The sequence below is a fragment of the Mytilus californianus genome, unplaced genomic scaffold, assembly GCF_021869535.1.
Source record: "Mytilus californianus isolate M0D057914Y unplaced genomic scaffold, xbMytCali1.0.p SCAF_8, whole genome shotgun sequence".
NCBI lineage: Eukaryota > Metazoa > Mollusca > Bivalvia > Mytilida > Mytilidae > Mytilus > Mytilus californianus.
In genome coordinates, this window is record NW_026262734.1 from 12,209,291 (window position 1) to 12,236,369 (window position 27,079).

The 27,079-nt window shown below is 31.1% G+C and overlaps 1 protein-coding gene across 3 annotated transcripts in view; it reads right to left on the reverse strand.

Moving 5' to 3' along the window:
* Nucleotides 1-5,014: 5,014 nt before the first annotated feature.
* Nucleotides 5,015-27,079, reverse strand: part of LOC127712085 (E3 ubiquitin-protein ligase RNF34-like) — a 36,636-nt gene continuing 14,571 nt past the window's right edge. For all 3 annotated transcript variants that reach the window (XM_052218292.1, XM_052218290.1, XM_052218291.1), the window contains exons 2-7: nucleotides 23,821-24,024; nucleotides 23,085-23,372; nucleotides 19,161-19,394; nucleotides 17,460-17,664; nucleotides 16,645-16,662; nucleotides 5,015-14,251 (exon numbers count right to left, since the gene is read on the reverse strand). In XM_052218292.1, the coding sequence (XP_052074252.1) occupies nucleotides 14,058-14,251; nucleotides 16,645-16,662; nucleotides 17,460-17,664; nucleotides 19,161-19,394; nucleotides 23,085-23,372; nucleotides 23,821-23,997 (1,116 nt within the window). In that variant the 5' untranslated portion in view covers nucleotides 23,998-24,024 and the 3' untranslated portion in view covers nucleotides 5,015-14,057. The remainder of the gene's footprint in view (nucleotides 14,252-16,644; nucleotides 16,663-17,459; nucleotides 17,665-19,160; nucleotides 19,395-23,084; nucleotides 23,373-23,820; nucleotides 24,025-27,079) is intronic.

Genomic DNA, 27,079 nt, shown 5'->3' on the forward strand with positions numbered 1-27,079 from the left:
TCACAAACTAGAAAAAACTGTGGTCCGCATCCCCGAATCTCCAGCAGAATTGCTCCTGCTACATTTTGGTCCCGCGAGGCGGATGCGGAATCTTAAAGCAACTTTTCTGATTTGTAACTGAACTAAATTACTTATAAGAAATGGAGCAGACATTTGAGTCAGTACTTGTAATTGGATATGACAGTCCTAAGCAGACCAGTTTTGAAGAGTTGGGCCGATAGTTGTCCCTGGGACATTTTATTTTCATAGTTTGATTCATTTTGTAAATGTATATTTAGTTATGATTAGGTTTGAAGAAAAACCTTGTTTGTTTGATGGTGTCAGCATTGATGTTACAGATTATTTTGTTCATTTTGAGACAGTTTCTCTTTGGAATCAGTGGAATGAATTTGAGATGGCATGTCAGTTAATAATGAATTTGAGAGGTGATGCTCAAACTATTTTACGTTTCTTTAAAAGGCCACAGTTGTATGATTATGACTGCTTGAAAAATGTTCTCATTCAGAGGTTCAATCCTAAGGAGAGGGAGGCATATTTTAAATTTCAACTGCGAGTTTGTAGTTTGAAGGAAAATGAAACAATTTCTGAATTTGGTCAGCGTTTTAAATTACTAGCTCATAAGGCTTATCCTGATAATTTTTCAGATTTAGATGTGTATTTTACTGACTTATTTACATCATGTTTGAATATTGAGATGACTAAATTTGTCACTTTTAAGCACCCTCATTGTTTAGATGAGGCTTTATCACTAGCTATTGAATATGAAGCTGTTCATTTTACTGGTGATTCAGAGACTATTCAGATGAGTCAGAAAGTTTAGATTGTTGTGATACGGTTCATAACAATTTTGAAATTTTAATGAATATATTGAGGAGGCGACTGAGATCACGTAGGAAACGTAAACCTAAGAAATGTTTTAAATGTCACCAGTTAGGTCATATCAGATCAGGTCTAAGTGCCCAAATATGTCTCTTAGAGTCCATGCTAGAGATGAAAGGTCTGCAGGTAGTCAAGTGAAATTCTCAAAAATAGAAGGGATATTAAAAAACAATTTGAATCACAATTTTTGTAGTTCAGATTGTGTTACCTTTGTTTAATGTTTGTTTTTACATTATGTTGTATATATACAGTTTTACTTTAGGCTTATTTCAATGTGCTCAGAGATGTTACACTTCTCAAATTTGGCTGTTTGGTTTTCTTTCTCCAAGGAAGGGATGCCGTGCATCTCATCTTGTTATAATTTTCATTTTTGATTACTTGAATTATGGCTGATCTTCTGTGTAGTTTGAAGTGTAGACTGTTAGCTAGTTGTAGTTGGAATTGGTTTATTTTATGAGTTGATGCTCGTTTGTCTGGATTGTCATCTCTAGCTAAATATTTAGTATTTAGAGAGTTTATAGAAGTCTGACTTCTTAACTTTTATTAGTTATGGCAGAAACCAATAGAGTGAACGTTAAGCTTGAAGTTAGGAACACTTCTAGCTCATACAGATGGACCCGATCCATTATTTAGTAACTTGCACAAAAGTTGGGCATCGTCCAACTTTATTTTGAGAACCTTGCATATAGATGGACCCGATCCATCTCCGGTGGTACACCATTTGTGCTACCGTTATCAACAACGCTGGAATGCAGTAATAGGACCCGGTGGTACACGTCAAATGTGCCACTGTGAGATCAACAGTGGTGGAGATTACCTGGTACATCTTAAATTACAAGTCTAGGTCTGCTGTGCAGATCAAAAACAGTATATTTTGTTCAGCTGAATGGTGCTTTCAATCGGTGGCACAACGTCTGTGTTACCGTTATCAACAACGTTGGAGTGCTGTAATAGAACCCGGTGGTACACGTCAACTGTGCCACTGTGAGATCAACATTGGTGGACATAACCTGGTATAACTTTTCATGTTAGATTTCAACCGTTAGATGTGCCGTTACCCTATATGCCGTACCACTGATTCTGACGCCTACTTACCAAGAAGACCTCAAGTCGCGTCCGTTATCCTTTGAACCTGATGCCGATGTGTGTTTGTGTATGCGTTTAACAGTGACATTTATTTCTAAGTGATATTATTACATGTGTTTGAAAGACATTTAATCTGGTGAACATTGATAGATTTTTGTTAAATTTAAATTTTCAAATGTTATTTCATTTACATTTGTTTTCGAAGGGAGGAGTCGGGTATCAGACTGGTGTTGTGGTCTCATTGAACAGTCTTGTTATTTAACTTTAACTGATATATATTAGATTTAATGTTTAATCATTACAAATTATTCATATTTATTTTACATGAAATTTGCATTTTGCGTGTTTAGTGTGGCAGATACATCTATTTGATAGACATTTCAGTTTGCAGACTTTATTTATGAAATTTATCGTTTGTCTTAGGGGGGAGGAATGTGGCAGTTAGGATTAATATGTCATTGTTATTTCCCTTGTTTAAAACTATAAATTTCATATTTCTTTATTTAATGATTTACATGATGCTTATTAAGTATATATTTGTTAAATTGAATACCTATTGCTATTTTGAATTCATTGGTTAAAGATATTTATTTATATTCTAAAGTTTAGTATTTGCATCGTCGCAAAACATTTATAACCTTCTTCGGAAACTTATATATTTTATATAACTGGTTTGAAATTATTATGTTGAATTGTCTGAGGACTGACGTTCAGTCCAACCTAGGAAAGCCGTGCTTCCCAATCACCCTTTAAGGTTAGTGCATCTGCCATATGCCTTCTTAATACGGGTTAATATTGAAGTCATTGAATGCTCCATTTCTAAACTTTTGGATTTCATACATGTTCTACATATTGAATAAATTATATATTATTTTCACTGTTTTTGGTTTTCATTTACATAGATATTTATATAGCGCTTTTACATTTGGCATCCATCGTCTCCGTTTAAATCAGTTCACAAACTAGAACAAGCTGTGGTCCGCATCCCCGAATCTCCAGCAGAATTGCTCCTGCTACACATGTTTAGGGCGAGAACAAATTAACAATTAATACAATAGATAGGTACTGCAATAGGGGGTCATCCGGGATGAAAGGCGGGAAATTTGGAATGCCTCAGGACAGTGGGGGTATATTGGATAGGGACAGAAATAAAGCCATGCAGCAGGCCACCTCCGTATCCTACAAAGAGTTGTTGCAAGGGTTCATTACACGCAGAGAGAGTGGCACTCTCTCTACACGAGGCATCGGATTTAATGTCCCCATTCGACCACAAGATATAAAGCAACAAAAATCATTTGAAAGCATACAGATGAAATGTTTGCCACTGGGTGTTAAGCAAACAACAATCATGTAAAAGGCGTACACATGGAATATTTGTAACTGGATGTTAAGCAAACTAAGATCATGTAAAACCATACAGTTGATATTTCCCACTGGATGTTAAGCAAACAATAACTATGTAAAGGCATACACATCAAATATTTGCCACTGGATGTTAAGCAAACAACGATTATGTAAAGACATACACATTGAATACTTGCTACTGGATTTTAAGTACAAACAAAAAGCTTTAAAAGGCATACACATGGGAGTATTTGCCTCTGGATTTTGAGCAAAAAACGATCATGTAAAGCCATACACAATGAATATTTGCCACTGGATGTTAAGCAAAAAACGATCATGTAAAGCCACACACATGGAGTATTTGCAACTTGGTGTTATGCAAACAAGGATCATTTAATTTTATATGCATGACATATTTGCCATGGATGTTCAGCCCACAGCACAATGTAAAGGCATACATATAGAATATTTCCAACTGGATGTTTAGCAAACAACAATCATTTAAAGGCATACATATAGAATATTTCCCACTGGATGTTTAGCAAACAACAATCATTTAAAGGCATACATATAGAATATTTCCCACTGGATGTTTAGCAAACAACAATCATTTAAAGGCATACATATAGAATATTTCCCACTGGATGTTTAGCAAACAACAATCATTTAAAGGCATACATATAGAATATTTCCCACTGGATGTTTAGCAAATAAATGAAGAATGTGTCCATTGGTCACAGATGCCCCACTCATAAATATATGGCAAATTAGTTGAGGCAAACTTAAGTTATAGAATGTAAACTAGTTTTGGGACGTACAGATGGACAAAGGAAAAACTAGCAAGTAAAGGCATTCACATGATATATTTGCCACTGGATGTTAATCAAACAAAGATCATGTAAATGCACACTGAAATATTTGCCACTGGATGCTACGCAAACAACCATCACAAGATATATAACATCGATAACAACTGTACCATGAGTCTAAGCAAACTTGGGATACTGAATAAAAGGTGGAAAATACAATAAAGATTATGAAGTAATATAGACAGAAATGAAATTCATCGGAATTGGAAGTGTCCTTACCTTTGTCCATCTATGTTTCTGTAATATTCATTAAAAGCAATTTTTATTAATTATACATTTTTTTGTACCCTGAAATGCCCCAATTTCAAAGTTAGAGTTGTCTATATTGCAAAGAAGCTAAAAGCAAACTAGAGATGATATACAAAATAGAATATTACAAGAATATTTTCATGGCTGAAGTTATAAGTAACATGACAGCTGTCAATAGTAGAGTAGGAACTACTTATACGTCTAGAGCTCATGAGTTTAACCATGGTATTTGGTGGTGTATATGTTGCTTAATCTAAGTTTTTGGTGTAGTGTTTTGAGAACTGTCTTACTTTATATGACCATCGTGTTGTCTCTTTTAATTTGACTTGTTTTTCTTCCTTCTTTTCTTCTACCTATCTTTTGTTTTCATGGCTATGGAAAAACGAATTGAAAGTTGTCAAAATCAAACAGCAGCTAACTATTACTTATCATAAGACAAAATTAAATATTCTGAAATTGGTTGAGTTGAAGTAAAATTGTCCATAATGGAAAAAAAAACAACTGTTGTCTCAATATTCAAATATTGATAGTTACCATTTTTTTTACAGTTTAAGAAGAAACAGGAAACAGAGATAAATAAATAAACATTTTTTTTTTACAAATGATGTTTTATTAGCTCAATCAGTTAAAATTTACATCGTTATGCATGATTGTTTACAAATAACATAACTGTACCAACTTCTTGAATTACGATACAGATTCCTTATTCTATATTGTACAATTAACTATTCCATAATACACATTCATTATATAAAGGACTTTGTTTTCCTAGTCTGATACGTCAAAGAACTGTGCATAAGGGAAAATACTTAAAAGAACTAGAATAAACACTTTCATTGCACTATACTTGTCTGGTTTGTTACAATAGCAAAGCAGAGATAGAGTAAGAAGGTAAAATAAAACAATACAATTCAACTTTTTTATATTATTATCCCAACAGCTATAACACTGCAATGATATCAGGTACTGTAAATTCAGAAATTATTATGATGTTTTTATTATCGCTATTTCACGAAATTTTCCTTTGATCTTACTGACTGATAATTTCCTTTCTCAGCACAGTAGAGTAATATAAAAAAGTATCGCTAGAAACTAAGGGCGCATGTGCCGTTGTCAATATAAACATCAACGTCGTCATAGGCAAAATAGCCATAAACAGATTATCATTGGTCATCTCAACTCGATTGCTTTTCTCACTTTCGCCATACCAGCTCAAGCGAGAAAATCAATCTCGTTGAGATGACCACCGATAATCAGGTGATAGTCTTAATAAGAACTCACGTTCTGATATCTGATACATTATCTGTATGTAGATTTTCCTGACATCGCAATAATAAATGCATGCAATAATTTCTTCTTTCAACTGTTTTTTATTTCCCCCTAAATCTCTACCAACAGCATGTACCCTTAACCATCAAATCCCTGAATATCATGGTATAATATACTATCTTTTAACTTATAAACCGGAATTTTACAACATCACAGATTTGTTATGTTTGAAAAATACTGCAAACAACATGAAGCAAAAGTATCCCAAATAAACTAAAAAAATGGACAACAATTTACATGGAAAAAATTAAATAATTTTGTTTTCCAAGTTGATAGGCAACACAAAATAAATGACTGTCTGGTAATACAAGATTACTAAGCGAAAGCTTTTCCTACAAGGGTTATATGATACTTTGGCCTAATATTTACAGTGCACCAAATGTGTACAGTTATTGACCATATGTGATCACTAAAAAGAACAGGATGCAAGATATTCAGATATTCTTTAATATATCCACATTTTTCAGTGTGATGTGGACAACTAAAAAAGATCCAGATTTAGGTCTTTGTTTTAAAAAAGGCTTTACATGATATACTTTGCAAAATGGAACAAGTTCTGTGGCAATTTACAACCTTAATAATTCTGTTTATGTTAACATTATCTTGCAATCAATTTACTTTTGAATGCATCATAATCCTTTGAGTTATTATTTGTGGATTTTCTGGGTGTAGGCTTTTATGCAATATATGTGAAAATGTTGAAATTACGAATTCACAAAATTTCTGAAAATTAGTACACACAAAAATAAATGAATTAGACTGTTGATCTTGATTATAGTAATCACATGGTCTTTTAGTGTACTGATGGTCTTATGTTTTACTTAGTTTTAACAATAGTTTTTAAACAGCAAGCATTAAAAGGGAAATGCAATTGTACAGAAAAAATTGATTTATATATTCACGGCCTGAAAAAGACATGTATATAAGTCAATGTCTAAGCATAATTACAATAAAAATTAGGAAAACAATACTGAAACACATAATAGTATGTTCATACATTGTAAATGATTGTAGTATGTCGGCTTATAAAATATAAATAAAATGTATAATACTGTTTACCTATAAACTGTCAATCCTTTCAAAAGACTGTTAATTTGAATTTCAGTATTTTTAATTTTAAGTGCTTTATCTTAATTAGGTATAGTATGGTGCATCAGTAACTAAAATGTTTTAAATAGATATAAAAAGATGTGGTATGAGTGCCAATGAGACCACTCTCCATCCAAGTCAAAATTTGTAAAAGTAAACCATTATAGGTCAAAGTACGGCCTTCAATACAGAACCTTGGCTCACAACAAAGACTTGAAACAAATATTGTTGTCTTGTCAGATATTGACATACAACAGATCAATTCTGACTCTGAAGACACAATAGCACATCCATATTTTGTTGCATTTATTGAATAGTTTATCTTGTTACTTGAGATATTTGTAAAATTGTTACCTATTCTAATATTTTAAATTGGTCAGGTACAATTTTAGCTTTTATTAATTTTCTGAGAAGTTTGATTACTTTCAAAAACAGCATGTGTGAAATCAAACTAGTTTTGATAAATTGCAACAATATATGGATATGTTATAGTGGTCTTTACAAAAAATAGATAGGATTGTTACATTTTTTACAAAACAATTGAAATCTACCAATGTTTTTTCTTGGTAAAATGACGTACTCCATCAACTTTGTGCATTTTTTCCAAGTTAAGCATTTGGTTGATGATTATCAAACTCGTGGATAAATTAAATGGTGATGTATACGTTCTATTCTCAATCAAAAAATGGGAACTCAGTGTTGAAAACATAATTCTAATCTTGTCAATAAAAAAAAATCCAAAATCAAAATGACTAGCAAAAATATCACATGATAAAAATGATATATGAAAAATAATGCACATTTTTGACCTTTTAAAGATGAATTATCTTGTTCTCAGACACAACATTTAAAATAAAATGAAGTATCTTAGAAACATATAATTAATTTACAAGGTCTTAAGCAACATAAAATATAAATCTCTGCAACATCTATGTTCACTGTTGAACAGTTCTGATATGCATTGATTTAATGCCAGTCAAGAAACATGTATATCGGTAAATAGATTTAATAGGAGTCCATGTTAAAAGTTGTCAATCTCTATTTTTGAGCAAATTCACAACTTTGGAGGCTCATAAGAGAATTTTTTGTAGTTTTCCCGAAAACAATTTAAAAAGCAGAAGTATATAGCAAAAATGTGCGAGTCTTCCAAGGAAAGTGTGTGTACCCATCCATCTCAAAAATGATGTGAAGATACTAAAAATCACTCAACTCAAAAAATTAAAATAGCAGGTGCACTACTTCATGATTGAGTCCTGTAGAAAACAGAAGAAAGTTTGGTTAACTTCTGTCAGGCACTTTTAAAAAAGTTGAAGATTAACAAACAGATGTTAGATTCTGTGCAAGTTTGGTTGAATTTTGTCAAGCCATTTTCATCGAGTTTTGGATTACAAAATGTGAAACAGATGACAGAAGTGATTCCTATGTATCACATTACTATGGATCACTTCAGCGGGGCACTGTCATGGGACACAATATGTGAATCTTATTTTTAAAATCAAATTTTGCTTTTCTAGTCAATATTAATAAAAGTGAGGTGCATGTTGAAGATTTATAAATAATGCTTCTCAACTGACATTTCTTGAAATTGAACAATATGGTAAACAACTAATTTGCATTAGCAAGCAAAATTGCAAACAATTAATTTGTATTAGCAAGCACAATTGTAAACATTTAAAAAAATAAATAAGCACGATTTCAGTAGTGTACGTGTATCACATTGTCACAAAACTCAATATTGACTACAACGCCAAAATACATAAAAAAAAAAACATCAACCGACAATGATCTTGCTCAACAATAGTAAATATTAACCAATAATATTGATATTAAGGCAAATGTAAGATAATAATTACATCTGCTTGAAACTGTTTCGGAATAGGACAAAGAATTTTATCTTTTTTGTAATTACTTTGAATAGGACTGAAAATGTCATGGAAATAGTAATAAATGAAGATTAACAAATCAGGTGGCATCAACTGTAAAGATCAACATCTAAATGTTTTTAAGGATTTTAAAAAAGGTGCTTCGACCTAAAAGCAAAGCCAACATTAACATTCAAGCAATACAGAAATACCATCTCTTGAAGTGTTTCAGACCATGCTGGTTTACATGTTTTTATAATAAGTAATCAGGTGTTTACATATCACTCCTTTTGAATGAGGTGAACTTGGGTTATGTTAAAATAAACATCTATGATTAAAAAGATGTTAAGTAACACATCTGTCATGTTCATGTGGTAAGGCATCTATGTAACCAGAGCTTCAGTTATATTCTATACAACCTGAGACATGTATTAACATATTCCTGCTGCAAAAGTATTTTTGTATTTGTAATAGTGACATGCATATCAAATACACTTAGTTAATGAACTTTAATATTGAATGTGTTATTTTTAATATGAGAACAATTTAGAGCAAAGCAAATATATAGCAAGCATTTGTTCATCCTATACAAGTTTATCTTCCATCCACAAATTTAGGTACTCAGAATACTCTACATGAAACATAACAACACATACATTTTTCTACGCTATCAGAACACATTCATATTCACTTTCCTGAGAATCTGAAAATGGAAACCCTTTCTCAAAATCTGGTATTGTCTTCCATTTAATACAAAACAATGTGTTACAATGTGACAAATTTTTTCCCATATAAAAATCAAAACGTCTCACCGGGAATCACCGATTGTATAACTGAGTCAACGTAATTCCAGTGGGGTACATGTGACACAAACACAGTTAAGGGGAGACATATAATTTACAGTCATTTGCGGTGGAAAATTTTCAAACATTAAATAATATGAAAAACATAACTACACAATTTAACATATTTCTTTAATGTTTTCATTTGTTTAAGGTATAAATATTTTTAAGTAACTATCAAAGGTTTCTGAAAAATTGAAACAAATAACCTTTAAACTTGCATTTTATGCAAAACTTCTAGAAAGCAATGATTACTAACAAATATATTAGTCACTGTACTGATTTTTATAATAAATCTAGAAAATTGTCAAAACAAGCATTAAGAATTACTGTAAAACCTTCACACACCATCAAAATAATTGTACAGATAAATTTTGGCATAATAAGGGCTCTACAGGTACAGGAAGCTCTTGAAGCTAATAAGACAACCATGATTATGGAAATTGAGGTTTGGCAAGTCAAAATAAACTGAAGATATTGTCATGAGATCTTTAGACTATCTGTTCCTCTGACATTAACAAAGTGCAACATTTTCACGATCCTTTGATAATGAGTCCAAGTGTTTCAAGACATTTTATACCATTTCACAGTGAAAAATCAAGGTCCACAATGACCAACAACTGGACCATCTTATACATATGGCACAACAATAAAATTATCATAATTAACATTAATAACAATAACAGCTATCTAAAACATAATAATAAACTCCATCAGTAAATAAGTGAGAACAATTTAAAAACTATTATTGAACAACAATAACAAATCGCCATAAAGATTTGTCTTTAGCATCTGAGACATAACTGTAACTTTACTAGAAGTTGTCAAATGTAGATAAGTCAATGATAATTTTCTTTTTACAATTTGTTGGCTTTGAGTCTTTTCTTCACCAGAATGATTCGTAAACTTGATGTATGTTTTGTGGTAATACACCTCCATACCAAATAGCATATGTCTATGTCAAAAGATAACAAAAAAACAAGCCTCAACAAGGTTGCATGGAAACAAGAACAATTAATGGTAGAAATCCTACTACAACAATATGACTCCCTTTTTGAGAGTGGATATATAATAGAATCATTTCTAGTTTACTTAAAATATGATTGGATTGTCAAATGTATACATAGCTTTAAAGGTAAACTTTTATTTAATGTTTAATTCTTTCAATAATGTTTAATAAGCATTATGTTGCCATCTTCTATTATGTAAGTCTGTTATAATTTATATATTGTATATGATGTTAGTACATTTTAACATGATGAATAAATATATAAAGTAAAACAAAAAAGTAACAAATTTATACATATATCACAGTCAATCTGTGTGAAAAATAATAATCTACCAGTACATGTGCTGTGTAATGAATGAGAAATAGCTATTTCACATCTACAATGGCAAAAATTGACTACAAACTGTTTTAAACATGTGCACACTGTAGCAATGTATTTACAGCATTCAGATTTACTATAAATAAAGTACATTAAAAAAATCCTAAACTAGCTTAAAATATTTAACTAAAGCAATATATAAAATTAAGTAAATAAGCATATATTAAGAAATAATATTTCATGATACTATCAATTTTTGACAAATTTGCCCTCATTTTGTTGAAAAGCTGACATTATAAGATTGATATACATGTACCATTCTAGGCATATACACTACTTTTAAAATTATAAAATGTTTAAGTTTATTTAAAAAAAAAAAAAAAGAATAACGCACACAAAATTTGGCACAATGCTGTGATTGTATTCTCATTGCTAAGTCAAGAAAAAATATATGTCTGTTTCAGGCTAACCTTTGTATTCTAATTTCAATGAAAGTCCAGTCTGTTTCGCCAAATGCTTTTTTTTCCAGAAAATGTCCCTATAAAATCTATATAAAATGTTTCTGAAAAATGAAACCCTTTTTTTCCAACTTTCAAAATAAACAAAAGATCAAAGGTTAAACACCAAAATTTCTCAGAAATGACTTCTTAGCCAGCCACCAATCATCATTCAACAATCCCTGACCTTTTACATCCAAATTAAACACCATCACTTTTTATCTTTTAATTTTTTTTGTTTTGTTTTTCGCAATTTGGTGTTTTATCTTTTTCTATTTGCAGATTGTACCAATTGTGTAGTTTTGTATTCTGTTCTTGTAGCCACTTCCCAACATTAATTTTGTTTTCCTAGATACCTAACTTTTAAATTAAGTGACCCTAAAGAGACATATATTTTTGAAGGTATACAACAGTAACCATTTTTACTTACATACTTGCAATTTTTTCATACTTAAAAAAAATTCTTATATAAAAATTTGGTGTTTTAATTGATAATTTGGGATCTTTAAACTTATAAACACTCACATACAGTTTTCCACAACATGATTTTCTGAATCGGCTTTCAACAACAAAACAGTCACGAAATGTGTCACTGCAATAAAACTGTCTTAATATCAAACATGAACAAGCAAAATCTTATGCATCCAATGTTTCCCAACATATGAATAACAACATCACCTTAATCTTAAAGTTCTTTAACATTCCATGTTATGTTGCACACAGATACTTTTACCCCTAAACATATTGAGTGTGTACTTCATAAATCAAATTTGAATGTATGTTAGGTGAACCATAAGTGAGGGTTTGGATGGGGGTCCTTCATTTCTGTATTCTTTAATTTTTAAGGTAAGTTTTCTTTATTCTTTATATTTTTTGTCCATTATTCTCTATTCTTTATATTTTTTGTCCATTATTCTCTATTCTTTATATTTTTTGTCCATTATTCTCTATTCTTTATATTTTTGTCCATTATTCTCTATTCTTTATATTTGTTTGCACATTATTCTCCATTCTTTATATTTTAGCACCCCATTATTCTTTATTCTTTACTTTTATGGCATATTTTTCTCTATTCTTTCCTAATTTTTCTGCACTATTGGCTGAATATTCTCTATTCTGTAAACACCATCCAGACCCTCATAAGTTCTTTATCACCAATTGTAAATCTGATCCCCAAATGGTCAAACAGGTTTTCAGTCATCCTGTTGTTACCCATCCCATGTGCAATTTGATTGGTTAATGATAAAGATTGTTACTCTTTCAATAGGTAATAAACAAAAGTATGTGTAAAGATTTTGCACCACAAATTAATACCCTTCATTTCCTTATTTTTGAATTTATGGTCAACCTAGCAAATAAGCAAACTTAACATCCTTGTTATATGTACACACTCAAGTATATTTGCTGTAAATTCTCCATTCTTATGACTTTTTACACCACTGAGCATTTACACTAATTACCTTTATTAAGCAAATTTAACAATGAGGTATATTTGTCTATCACAAACTTAACAATATGTTGGAGAACAAAATATACCGCAAATAAAAATAGGAAACATTTTAGGACCAGTGAAAATTTCAATTTTGCCTCTGACAGAAACATAGCAACATTATATAAATTACTCAAGTTTAGTGCTTGAGGGAGATTTTTTTGTGTGTGAAAGATTAAATTACAGCAATGTCCTGTTTCCGGATGTAACATTTTCTTCATGCAATAACTATTGTCAACATTGCATACTTGATTGTTATGCATGTTTAGTTAACTTGTTATCAGACTGAATTTATCATTGTTAACAGACAGAAATGTTGCAATTATTTTCTAACCTACATAAAGTATGTTACTAATGGTTTATTTGACTACAAAAACAAATAGTTAAACTATGAAGGATATTTTGAATTAAATATTTATTATTTTTAACTATGAATCTGCAAGGGACAACCTTCTATGGAATCAAAGTAGCAAAATTTACGTTTCTAAGATTGCTTTTCAAACATTGATTATCTTCTTTTATAACTTCAGTTTTATATTCAAAATTATTTTTCTTATGAAAAATTGGCAATAATATTCCAATAAAATAAATGTGAAATTTATAAAAATCTCATTTTTCAGATAAGGTTTAAAACACAAAAAAAACTAAATGTGACAGAAAAAAGACATTTCTTTATGCTTAAATTTTTCAAAATACTGCAAAAAATAATTGGTAAAACATATTAAAACTACAAAATCTTGATAACTATACATATATACTGTTAAAATTCAACAAAAAATACATTTTTAATAACATTATGTACTTTTCATTAACAAGATATAAAATTTGACTTCCTGAGTCATAATTTTTTTGATTTTTCAAAACAATCTTTATCAAATTGTTTTAAGGCGATAAAAAAAAATTATTAGCTTCTCTGGTCCTGAAATATGTTCTTAATGCCTGTTGCATCAACTTGTTTTGACTTTTACAAAAATCTACAAGATTCTTCTTTCTCATTTTCATTACTGAATCACAATTTTAGTCAATTAAACATTATTGTAATTGATTGAAAGTGTTAACAATTTAATGTCTGATGTGATGTGGATGTAAATTTAAAAAAAAAACATATGACCAAGCTGGGTGGACTTGTTGGTTTCATGAACTTCCTGAAATGTTCAATTTTGTCATGAGAAGCTAAAAATATTTTGGTATGGCCTAACTTCTAAAGGTACGGACAACTCTTACAACATACTGTCTACAAATTGGACATTCTGAAAGTCTTTTACCACATTCTGTACAGGACACCATGTGACCACATTCTAACAGCACACAGTCTACCATTGCATCCATACAAATCTTACAAACTTCGTCTTCAGGGGTTTTCCCATTACTTGTTCCACCACTGCCTTCTAAAAAGTCAGAAAAAAAATGAAACATTTTGAAATCAGAAATTTAAAGAACCTTTATATTACAGCCCTTAAAAAAGAGCAGAAATTCCACACCCCTTTCAAAATATACCCCCACTCTTTATAAGATGTTGATGAAGTGAAAGAGATGGACATACACATTGATTGCAATATACAGACCCTACCCCCAGAGTGGTGGTACAGTAGACTCCACCTAATCGGATATCGGCTAAACGAATATATCGGCTATTGTAATATTATTTCAAAACACCAAACCCTTCCCTATATGTTTAATGTTAATTTTATCGTGTAATCGAATATCGGATATAAGAATATACCGGCAAATCGGATAAGAATATTCAGGTCATTTTGTTCAAAACCATGCACAATCGAATATTTTCAATGTTTTTCTGACAGGAAATGGACCCGGAAGTTACGAATTTACAATCTTGCAGACAAGAAGATTTTGTTTTTACTAAATAAAAGGAACTATTTCTTAATAAATTGTTGTCTTTAATCATTGTCTTCCTTTGTCATGTGAATTAGATGCCCTTTTACTTCAAATGGTTTGAATTTATTTATAAAATATGCAAGACTCAGTTGACAAGTTGACGTTGCTGTTTGGAGAATTTTGATTAAACTCTAAATGTTCACAGAATCAGAAATATAATCTAAACTGAATGTATCTCCTTCTGAATAATTTATTGCAATATAAATATAAATCCCTTTTGACAAGAGAAATCTGACTTTTGTCAGATATATTTTTTTCACATGTGCAAAAGTAACCACATGTCATGGACGCCGTTTTGGATGTTTACATATTTGTGAGGTAGCCTCTAGAACTATGACCTAAATATAAATAGTCTTCAGAAAACGTAAACTTTATGCGATAATATTTTATCAATCATGATTATTTTCATAAATTTAAATTTGATTATTTAAAGAAATAAAATTATAACAAATACGATTTTAGTTTGGAGACTCTACACAGACATGCTTAGATCTATTTATAGCCAAATTAGTTTACCTGTGTGATAATGTAAATAATGGATATTAATTGCTTATGAAAAACAAATAATGACAAACTATGGATGGTAGATAATAATTCACATAAATATTTCAGGACATTTGATTTATTTTAATAAATAAAGGATTTAAAAACTGCAAACAAATTTAATCATTACATAATCAGCTGATAATTTTTTACACAAACATCGTGGTGATGTTACTGATAAAAATCACTCCATCAATCCTCCAGCCCTTTCACATATTTAGCAATTGTCAGGGTTAGTAACATCTCAGGATTATATCTACTCATTATTGCAGAATATTCAATGAATATACATTCATCGTCTAATTGAATATATCGGGTAATCAGATATTTTTAGCTGTCATTTTGGGTATCCGATTTGCCGGAGTCTACTGTACAAGTTAATTTGTGAGTAGGCTTTTAAAAGTCTTTTTCCATTATCTTTGGTATCTTAGTAAAAATAATAGAATATTCCAAAAATCTTAAATTGTTATTATCAGCCTTCTTCAGCTTTTGGTGGTTTGTTAATTCTGAAATTAATGTGATACATGTGTTTCAGCTATGTTCAAACTATTGAAAACTGGAATTTAAAGTTTTGTAGGAGTCGCATCATTAAATGTACTTCTGTAAACATTTGAATATTCTTTTTAATTCAAATTCCTCTACTATGAATGAAAAAAAGATATACATATATATATATATATTTGTTTTGCATGCACACGTTTAAAAATTGCAGTTTTTATCCAACGCGATCATAGGTTTGAACGTTTTGTTTTTAATTTAGACTTATTTATATTTTTTCGTTTGGGCTTGTATTATATTTGCCTTCGGGTTTATATGATCTGTTCATCCTATTTCGACTCTTCAAAATTCAAGTCTATCCTAAATTGAGGTAAATTATATGGCCTTCCAAATACCGTTTTGATTCCTAACATCACTGAAGAGACATTAATTGTCGAAATCCGGATATGGTGTACAAATTTTTGCACCTCATGTTTGCCGTATACCATCTTTTCCGCAAGTTTATTGTTTTCTGTTTGGTATTAAATTAATAATAAAGATCCATTTTGTTACATCTTGTGATCCGTTTATTTGGCAATCGCCAATAGCAGTCAGCAGGGTTAAAGAACATCCATTGTTCGACCTGCTAGTCAAATGCATTTTGTTTAAATATACTTTTTCACATTTTTGGTCTTTTGGAAAATGTTGTTTGTGCTGTATTTAGACCTCTCTACCAAGAAATTTGTTTTGCATGCACATTTATAAAAATCGCAGTTTTTATCCAACGCGATCATAGGTTTGTACATTGTTTTCAATTTAGACTTATATATATATATATATATATAAACAGTACATTAAATCTTACCATCTGCCATCTTTTTAGCTGAAATGAAAAATATTTATTATGATAAAGATAATAATTCATAATAAATATCTATTTATAAACATGTGATAAAAAAACTGTGTAACTGAATTAAATATATTAAAGAGTAAAGACTCCTGTTGTAAGGAATATTAAGGTGAGTTTCAATTTGCTAGACAAGAAAAGAAAGTGTTATAAAGATATTGTAGTTAAAATTCAAAAAAAACATTTCAGGGCCATTTCCTAGGGTGAATTATGTTTAAATCAAATAGTCCATTTGGCTAGATAAGGATAGATTATGTTTTTTACACGTTGATATCGTAAAAATATCAGCTGCAAATCACAATGTAAACCTTTTTGGCGAGTGAGTGCAGCGAACGAATAAAAAAGCTTTACACTGTGTCGAGCAGCTGATATTTTAACGATATCAATGTGAAAAAATGCTGATAACTTCTCCTCAGACATCGTGACATCGCTGATAATGTCTGCACACTTCTCAAAGCAGTGATAGAATTAAGGAGCTACTGAACAGGAAGACATAGGCAAAGGGAACCGATACTACAAAGTATTGTCTTGATCATATTTGATGGAGGATATTCCAGCAACTCATGTCTAGCACACCAACATTGGCATTATACATCTAATTATATGGCTACAGAAATGAAGGTTTACAAAATATTCTTTAGTTATAAATTATGTTACATATTTATCGGACAAATAATAGGTGAGTCATACAAAATTATTTAAATTTTAAAACCGGTTTAAAAGGTGAATGACTAATTTTGAGATGATATGTAATTCAGGATGTAATTATTCACCCTTTTCTTCGTTATTTTTATGTTCCTTCCATAATCTAATGACTTTATTTTTCAGCTCCTCTTTTTCCACACAACCTTTGTAATCAACAAAACTTCTAAATAACAATTCTTTCATTTCCTTCACTGTAAGATTGTCTATTGCCTCTAAATTCTCTATATCACTTATATTCATTCTTTTGGTCTGGTTAGGATCTTTTTTCTCTTTCTGAAAATTCAAATATGAATCATTTTATATGATTGAAATATTGAAGGATATTCAACTTCCAACAAAAATATTACTTGCACATTCAGGATAAAAGCAATTCGCTAAACCATATCAAAAGAGGGAGGGTTGGCGCCTTCAAACTATTTTAACCCTCCACACTTGATATGTGCCTGTCCTAACTAAGTCAGAAGCCTGTAGATCAGGGGTTGTCGTTTGCTCATGTCTATCATATTTGAAGGCCATATAGTTGCCTATACATGTAATAGCTTACATCCACTTCATTTAAACTTTGGTGGATAGTTGTCTTATTGGCAATTATACCACATCTCCTTATTTTCATACAAACACGCTAGCTTGCACAGCAACAGACATAGTCTGCAGGAAGACATACTCAGTCATAATATTCTTATTTTCTTTAAATTCATATTGTTTGAAAGTAATATCAATTAATATGTATGTTAACGTTATAAAATGTCTGTTTTATTTTTTGCCATGGCATTTAGAAACTGTTACATGGTGTTTTGGTTTGCTAATTGCTGAAGGCAAAGATAATAAATTTGGTTTACTTGTCTTGTTGGTTATCTACCTCAATGACATTTAACCCATGATCCTCTTATTTCTGTCAGACATAGAGCTGATACAGTGCAAACTGTTGCTGGTCCTACAGATAAATGATCTGCAGATTGGGAGAAAGGTTTAACGAACTTTCCGTAACTTCAAACATACAGACTCATAAAATCTCATTACAGCTGTGAACATTACATAGAACTTAATCTTAACCGTAACGAAAGGTCCATAATAGTGCAACTCAGGTGTGGCATTCTTCCACTCAGGTAAGAAACTGGTCATTTTGTAGGTGAAGCAGAAGATGACCGGTTGTGTAAAATGTGTGATGAGAACTGTGTGGAAAACGAATTCCATTTCCTCATAAACTAGTTTTTACAACAATCTACGTGTTCAACATTTCTCACAAATTGAAAATTTATGTATACTATCAAAAGATGAACAGTTTAAATATTTACTATGTCAACATCCAAGAAAAACTGCTAAATATCTATTGCAATCTTTCAGTAAGAGAAAAAACTTTTTATATGGAAATTTTTGATAAAATTGATTTATTTTGTTCGTCGTACCATTGACATTAATGTTTAAAGTGACTTATAGACCCAAAGGGTCGGGTGTTCTAATTATTGTTTTTATATTTCATTGTATTATATACTATTTTGTGAAAAACACATGTCACTATCATGACTATAATGAATAATTTAGTCAGTTAATTAATAATCTGGTGGGCCTACAGTTTGAAATTGTAATGATATATTAGTTTGAAAACTTGCAAAATCAGAAAATGAAATGAAAAAATAAAATGACCAAAATATATGCCAGTTTACAATATGACGGCATACATGGCATAAGTAAAAAGTTTCTATTTTTAAATAAAAGGGTCAGTAGATCAGGATTATAACATTCTTTTTTTTTTGGTTACAAGTATTTACTGAATGATCAGGATCAGCATTGATTACTGGACGTAAAACCTCCTCTGATTGTCTCAATTCTTCATGCTGTCTCTGTCGTAACCTTGATGTCCTATCTTCATCTGTTTCCTGTCTTGGTGAAGTGGTCCTCTGAGGAACCTGACCTGGTATTCCACCGTTGGTAGGGACGGATGATGACTGAGGTGGTCTTGGTGTCTGACTTGGGTTATCTACTGATATAACACTTTCAGTATCCTAAAAATATAATAAGTCAACAATCCTATTTATAGCTTTGGAATTTACCAGTATTTGGCAACAATAACTTTCATGTTACAGTATTTAAACTGATGAATGATCTGTTCAGTTGAAAAAAAAAATAGCTGTTTTTTTCTTTTCAGCAATATTTCAAATGGTTACGATAGTCGGATCCAGGGGGTGTGGGGCCCCCTTATGTGGGAAAAATTTGGTTGATTATATAGGGAATCACTGAAGCATGACTGGAGCGGGCCTATACTTTTTGTTGGGTTTTGTAATCTTACCTGTAACCAGTGGCGGATCCAGAACTTTTCATAAGGGGGGTCCCGCTGACTGACCTAAGGGGGGGCCCGCTCCAGTCATGCTTCAGTGATTCCCTATATAATCAACCAAATTTTTTCCCCAAAAGAAACTGACAACACGATGGCAAAAAAATGAAAGACAGTGAAAAGACTAACAAGATCACAAAACCTGGGATGATCTCAGGTGCTCTGAAAGGGTAAGTAACTCCTGTTCTACTAGTGGCACCCATCGTGTTACGCATGGTAATTGTACATGTAGGTACAAATTTGAAGATGAGTATAATTAAACAATAGAAAACGTAACTCATTATCTTAGAAGATAAAAACATTCTACGTTGAGATTTGTGGATATTTGACACCTGTTTCTACAGTCAGGGGTACTACTTGTACAAGTAATCTTTATTTACTTGAAGAAGTAAATAAAATAAACTTATATAAGTTAATTATAATGTTTGAATAATCTCCCCTTAATTTTCTCAAAAATTTACTTGTATAAGTAAATTTTTTTTACAATCCCACAAAAATTCTCAAGTTTTCAGATGTAAAACCATGCCTTTAACAATTTTTCTCAGGTTAGCTCATAATTTTTTATTAGAGTTCAATGTTTCATCTCATTAATTCAACAAAGAAACTGATTGCGCAAAAATCTTAAGTATTTGCGCAAGGCCTTCAAAAATTGCCCCTTGGGGGCTTGTAAATGAGCAGTGTTCTGAAGATAACAGACAAATGAGATTTTCATTGTCCATGAAATTACACTTAAATGATTAGTTAAAGACATCTGCAAAGGACAGACAATCAAAAATTCTATTAGAGCAAAGAAGTCCTAAGAATTCAAGAAAAGAAGATAGGATGACTTTTTTACTTGTATAAGTAAAAAAATCTGAATGTCTAAGGGACATAACTAAGCCCAATTTTTTTTTACCTATACAAGTAAATAAAATTCACTTGTATAAGTATCCTACAAATTTACTTATATAAGTATATTAATATTTACTTCTTCAAGTAAATAAAAATTACTTGTACAAGTAGTACCCCTGACTGTCTATGGTCATTGAAAATTTAATACAGCTGTATATAAATATAATATATTATTTGTAATACAAATAGACTACATTGCATGTTGTAAACATTTCTACATGTAAACATACATGTAGTATTGAGCTCAAAGATATAATAAATCTTTTTAATTAAAGACAAATAGTAACAAAACAACTGATATTGGTAGGTGCCAACCATTTTGATCTTGAAGAAGCATATCAAAAAATTCCAAAAAATTTTGTAAAGATAAAAGATTTGATCTATTAAAAGCATCAATATGCATGTCTGTCACCAGTATTTTGAGGGGGAATAAATTTTGAAAATAATCTTTTCCTGAAGAGAAAGTTGGGTACATCTTTTACATTCAAGCGTGTTTGAGTCCATTTCTTTGTCTTTTAAATGTATAAAACAATAAAATGCTTCGTTGAGCGCAGCCTGATACGACCGCAGAGGTTGAACCCATAACAGTTGGGGCAAGTTTGGACACAATATTCAAGCTTGATACTGTCTGAATTTGGATTGTTATCAAATTTTGACATAATATAGGTTTCTGACACAAAATAAATGTGGTCAAAGATCTTAAAAATTTGAAATGGTCAGATATCCAAAATCTAACAACATGGTTAGATTCAGCATATAAAAAACACCAAAAATTTAATTTTAGTTGAAATCAAACAAAGTTTAATTTTGGACCCTTCAAACCTCAACATAGACTAATTTGAAAACAGGGCCCAAAACAAAAAAATCTTAATGCACATTAAGATTCAGCAAATCATACAGCCGCAATAATTCAGTTTTTTTAATTTCGGACCCTTTTGACCTCAATGTAGACCAATTTATAATGGGGCCCAATATCCAAAAAAATTATACAAGGTTAAAACCCCCAAAAAATTAAAGACTTAATCAATCCCTTTGAAATTGGTTAAAACATTTGTATTTGTTTTCAATTGAAAATTTCTTGCTATTGCGCAATACTGTACAATTGAAGATTTCAAAATTTTGAAGAAAAAAATGACCCCTCCCAAAAAAATTTGGAAAAAAAAATCCCCCCAACTTTTGGAACCACCCCCCCCCCACCTTTGGAGTAATTACCCCCAAACTCAATCCCAGTCTTCCCTTTGTGGTATGGAACCTTGTAGTACAATTTCAGAGAGTACACTTAAACACAAGTCATTGTCTGGAAACTAGAGAAATGCTTGTTTTTGGCCCCTTTTATGCCCCTAATTCCTGCACGTTTGGAGCAATTACCCCCAAACTCAATCCAAGTCGTCCCTTTGTGATATGAACCCTTGTGGTACAATTTCAAAGAGTTCCATACACTTACACACAAATAATTGTCCGGAAACTACAAAAATGCTTGTTTTTGGCCCCTAATTCCTAAATTGTTGGTACCATAACCCCCAAAATCAATCCCAACCTTCCTTTTGTGGTATTGAACCTTCTGGTAAAATTTCATAGAGATCCATTCGCTTAAACTAAAGTTATTGTCCAGAAACCATATGTGTCTTTGGACGACGACATCATCATAGCATTATACGACGCGATCATATAAAAACAATTGATGTACATTTTGTACATATACACATGTATCATCTAGCTTCAGATGCCATTGTTTCTATATTTTGATATTTATAATAACATTTAAAATCAAAACTAAAATGTACTAGAAAACAAAACATATGGATCAAATGAAATACCTTTGTATAAATGAGTCATCATAACAGAGTTGGTGTGTTTGAATAACAAAACAACCTTGTGCCACCATTATTGTATTATTGAAACTGTAAGTGCACTTCTTACTCATTGTTTCTCAAAAATTAACTTGAATTTCTTTGATACATTATCAAAGTAAAATGTGGACATATTAATAAATTTAATATAAGACTATAAAAATAAAAGTCTAACACAAAGACCCAATTAAATAGCTGCCAAAACCCTTTGACCATAAACTACATTTGTATTTTGGAATTGCATAAGTTTAAAAAATGCTTCAAATCTCTTTTGTATTCTATCTTCAATATCTGAAAATTTCTAGTCTGTCCCTTCACAAAATAGCCTTTCAACCAATCAGGCAATAACATAAGTAGTTCTACGGCATAACAAATATATATTTAATGGTGCTTATAATTATTAGTTAGAAGAAACATTTGTCGTTCCAAATACAACTTTCAAGTTATATTGCAATGAGAATACAATATACAGTTATCAAGAGCTATCACGGAAGCATATCATCTTTACAATGGCTACCATTTTCTTGGTTAAAAACATTCAATACGCATAATGGGGAGACAATTTTGGAATGTAAAAATCTGCCTAAGATTATTTTTTTGAAATAGTTTTAGATACTTACACTTCTTTCTTCCACATCATCATTCCTAGTCATGTGACCAAAATTTATCACAATGAGATCAATCAGTTCCTGTTTTTCTTTACAACCATCGGTAGAAATATTACGTTTCATTAGCAAACATTTTAAATCCTTAACTTTCCACTTGATAAGTTCCTGTCGTGTAAAGGTACCAGTCAGTAAAATACGACATTTCTTACACTGACGAAATGTCTCCTTGTTCTGTCCTTTAAGTGATAATCTATGTACACAATTTGAACAAAAACATCTTTCACACTCTCGACAAATTTTCTGAAATACAAAATTTAACATATTTTGTAATTGATCTGTAACATGTGTAATAATGTTACTTGATAATGATAAAATCTCACAGACTACCTTCATGACAATTCAACTATGTGATATGTCTGTTTAAAGAGTAAAATATGGATACGCTGACTGTGGTTAATAAGCTACAAACTTGTGCATGAATGCTTAATTTTTTATGAGGTCAACCAAAAAGTAACATCTCAGTAAGTTATAATGATCAAAATGTTCAAGAACAATGTTTACGTACATGTATACACTGTCATGAGAAAACAGTGGAAAAATATGATAAATGTACCTGAATAGGTGTGTACAATAATGAACTTGATATGTAACATAATAATTAAATCTTAGTTGCTCAAACATGAATTGTAGGTCATGGCAACAAAATGTTATCGAATTGTTTTATATTGAATGAATTATGTTGTATTACCTTTCTTTTGAAGATATTAAAATTCACATTACATGCTTCACATGCCATATCCTTTGGCGAGTTTGATGGATGAGCGTTTGAGGTAAATTGATTGTTTGTTGTTCCTCGTTGTCCTGGCATTGGAGAAAACATGAACACATGTGTGCCTTGTTGACTCCTCACAGCAGCAGCACCCATATCAACCTGCAGTCACCAACTCATCTCCTAAAAAAATTAAACAAATAATTCAAGGGATCTATATTTATATCATGTACAATGTATATGTAAGGCATCATAATATTATCTTTTTAATTATCATCTCTCCCATTTTCATGGGGTTTCATTACCTTGAAATTAGACAGGTTCTTTTGCAGTTTATGGAAGGTACAAAATTTACTTTTCTTGATATTCTATGGAAACTTTATAAAAATGTCTGTAATCTAGTGTATCTAAAACAGTGATGATTTTCATGAAAGGTCAGCTTTAGTGGATTTTTTTCTAACAAAAATATGCCTCACTTCAACATGTTGAATTGTTCAAACGAAAAAAAAATTTCATAAATGGGGAATGTGTTCATGGGACACAGATGATGCCCCTGTGTGCATGTAATGTTATAAAGGGACCTAACTCACGAACGGTAAAAGTGACGCCACCAAAATTCAAACTTGATCTGTGTTTTGTGGTAATAAGCATTGTGTATAAGATTCATAACATTTGGTTGAGGCAAACTTAAGTTAGAGAACAGAAACGAAAAATTCAGCAATTTTTCCATGTGTAAAGGGACATAACTCTAGAACGGTAAAAGTGACGACAGTGATCGGGAAGGACGTGCGCCTTGCGCCAATTGCGCTTATCGACCAGAAATGGCGCATAGAGTGACAATTGTAAGCGCCCGCGTGGCGCATGATATTTTTCACTTCGTTTTGAAACGTTGAGATATCGTCAAATGGATTTCCGATAGTATTTCGTGCCGCCATGTGTGAGTACACAACTGTGTAGTGTTTACTCCAATGATAGGAGCACCTATATATTTTTGGGACGTCTCGGATGTTTTCCTATGATAATAATAGCAACATGCGGTATGACTGATTACCCCAAAAACGTAATTAACCATCATTCATGATATAATTTTTTATAAACAACTTTAAATTTGTGAAAATTGGCTAGTACAGGCGAGAATTCTTCTCTTATTATAATCTTTTAAGTAAGCTTACTATTATTTCGATTGAAAAACCCAAAAGCCTTTTTATGAATAGCATATTATTTGTCTCCATAAAAGGGGCTTAACTGTCCTTGTCTTTTTTTTTTTGGTCTTTGGCTCGTTTTGACATTTTGTAAACATGCCTTCTGCGAATTGTTGTTGTGTCTTATCAATTAACGTTGCTCTCTACTGTTATTCTTGTCATCCTGATGAAGTAATAATAATACAAGTGCAGAGGAAATGCCAGAAACTTCCTCTAATAGGGAACGTCTGGAATAAGTATGGTATCGACGTAGACCCAAATTTAAGGATGTTTGCTCCTCTGTTTCAAAATAACAAGATTTTTAAAAGACTGTCATAGATTTAAAGAATATGAATAAGGGAACTTAAAAATTAGAAAAAAACGATACGTCCGTGTTCTAGTTTTTGAGATATAATCAATTGAAAATTTGGCTGGAAATGGTTTTCTCTAGATTTTTCATACATTTAACATTGACACCTTTTTCCTTTCAAAAACAATGAAAAAATAACAAGCATTTTATAAAATTTTCAAAAATGACTTTTAAAACTATATGCAATAAAATTATGAAAAGAAAAGTAGGGGTCAGTGGGCAAAATTTTTATTGGCACCACATGGATAAAACTAGAGGATTCCGAATATCTGACAAAAAGTCAAAAACAAGAGTAGCCAACATCCTTAATGTAAAAAAAAAACCATGAACATGAACAAGGGAACAGTACCAGTTTTAACATTGTAAATAAAGGTTATCGTAAATATTGCCCGGTTTGGAAGAAGTTATTGTATTTTCATTGAAATTGAAATTACAAAATCACAGGAACAATATTCTTGATATTAATTAGAATCATACTTGTAAGTACAGTGAAATATACCCTTTTTTTATTTTTTGTTTTTATTGTAAACGAATGGTCCACTCATTTGACAACATGGCCCATTAATTCTAAAAATGGCCCATTGAATTTATTTTTGGGGGGTCCTGGGCCCATAGAGAAAAAATCCTTCCAGATCACTGGACGACACCAAAATTCAACTTTGATCTGTGTTTTGTGGTAATAAGCTTAAGCATTATTTATAAGTTTCATAACATTTGGTTGGTATCAATCATGTTATTATTTTAATGTTTTCGAAACGAAAGGCAAACCAATCAGATGAATGAAATAACTGGCCTTGATTGAATTTGTATCTACATGTACATGATCTAAGTAAAAGACATGTACTGAGAATTAAAATTACACACCCTACATGTAAATTGGAATTTCAAATGTGCATTCAAACATTTTTAATGTATATTACATTTACACCATTTGGTCTCTAGTGGAGAGTTGTCTCATCAGGAATCATACCACATCTTCTTATTTTTATGAAAAAAAATTGTTTTACAAATACTTATTAAAATATGTAAGAAGATTATAAAGGCATGGAGAGAAAATGAAGGTTGTATGCAAGAATATTTCTGCTCACGTTTTTCTCATTAAGCAATCAACCAATCGATTATTTCTCATGAATTATCATGGTTATGATTAATAAATTATTTCAGTATGTACAGTATACAAAAACTTTTCTAAATATATATGTAGCACTGTTCCTTTGGTAATGTGTTTTTCCATGTGTGTAAAGGAATTTTACATCATGAATTTCAGACATAATCAGATCAGAATCTTTGAAGACTTTTACTGTTGTATATCCATACTTCCCATTGCATTACATGTATATATAAATGAAGCCGACTTATTAAACTGTGAGTGACAGGTCAGAACATAATTTTTAATTACATAAACACAATTTCTCAGCCACGTAGCAGCTGCTGCACACCACTTGTGTCATCTCTAGTATATCAAGGGTAAATAGTTCATAAATAATTTTGTCATTGGTGTGACATAACATTCATTTCATTATTTTGATGATGTTAGCTTCTATATTTTGCTGCTTAACTATTGGTTTATTGATAAGTTGTCTCATTGGCACTCATACCACATCTTCTTATATCTATTCTATATGATCACTATTGGCACTCATACCACATCTTCTTATATCTATTCTATATAATCACTTTTAACACT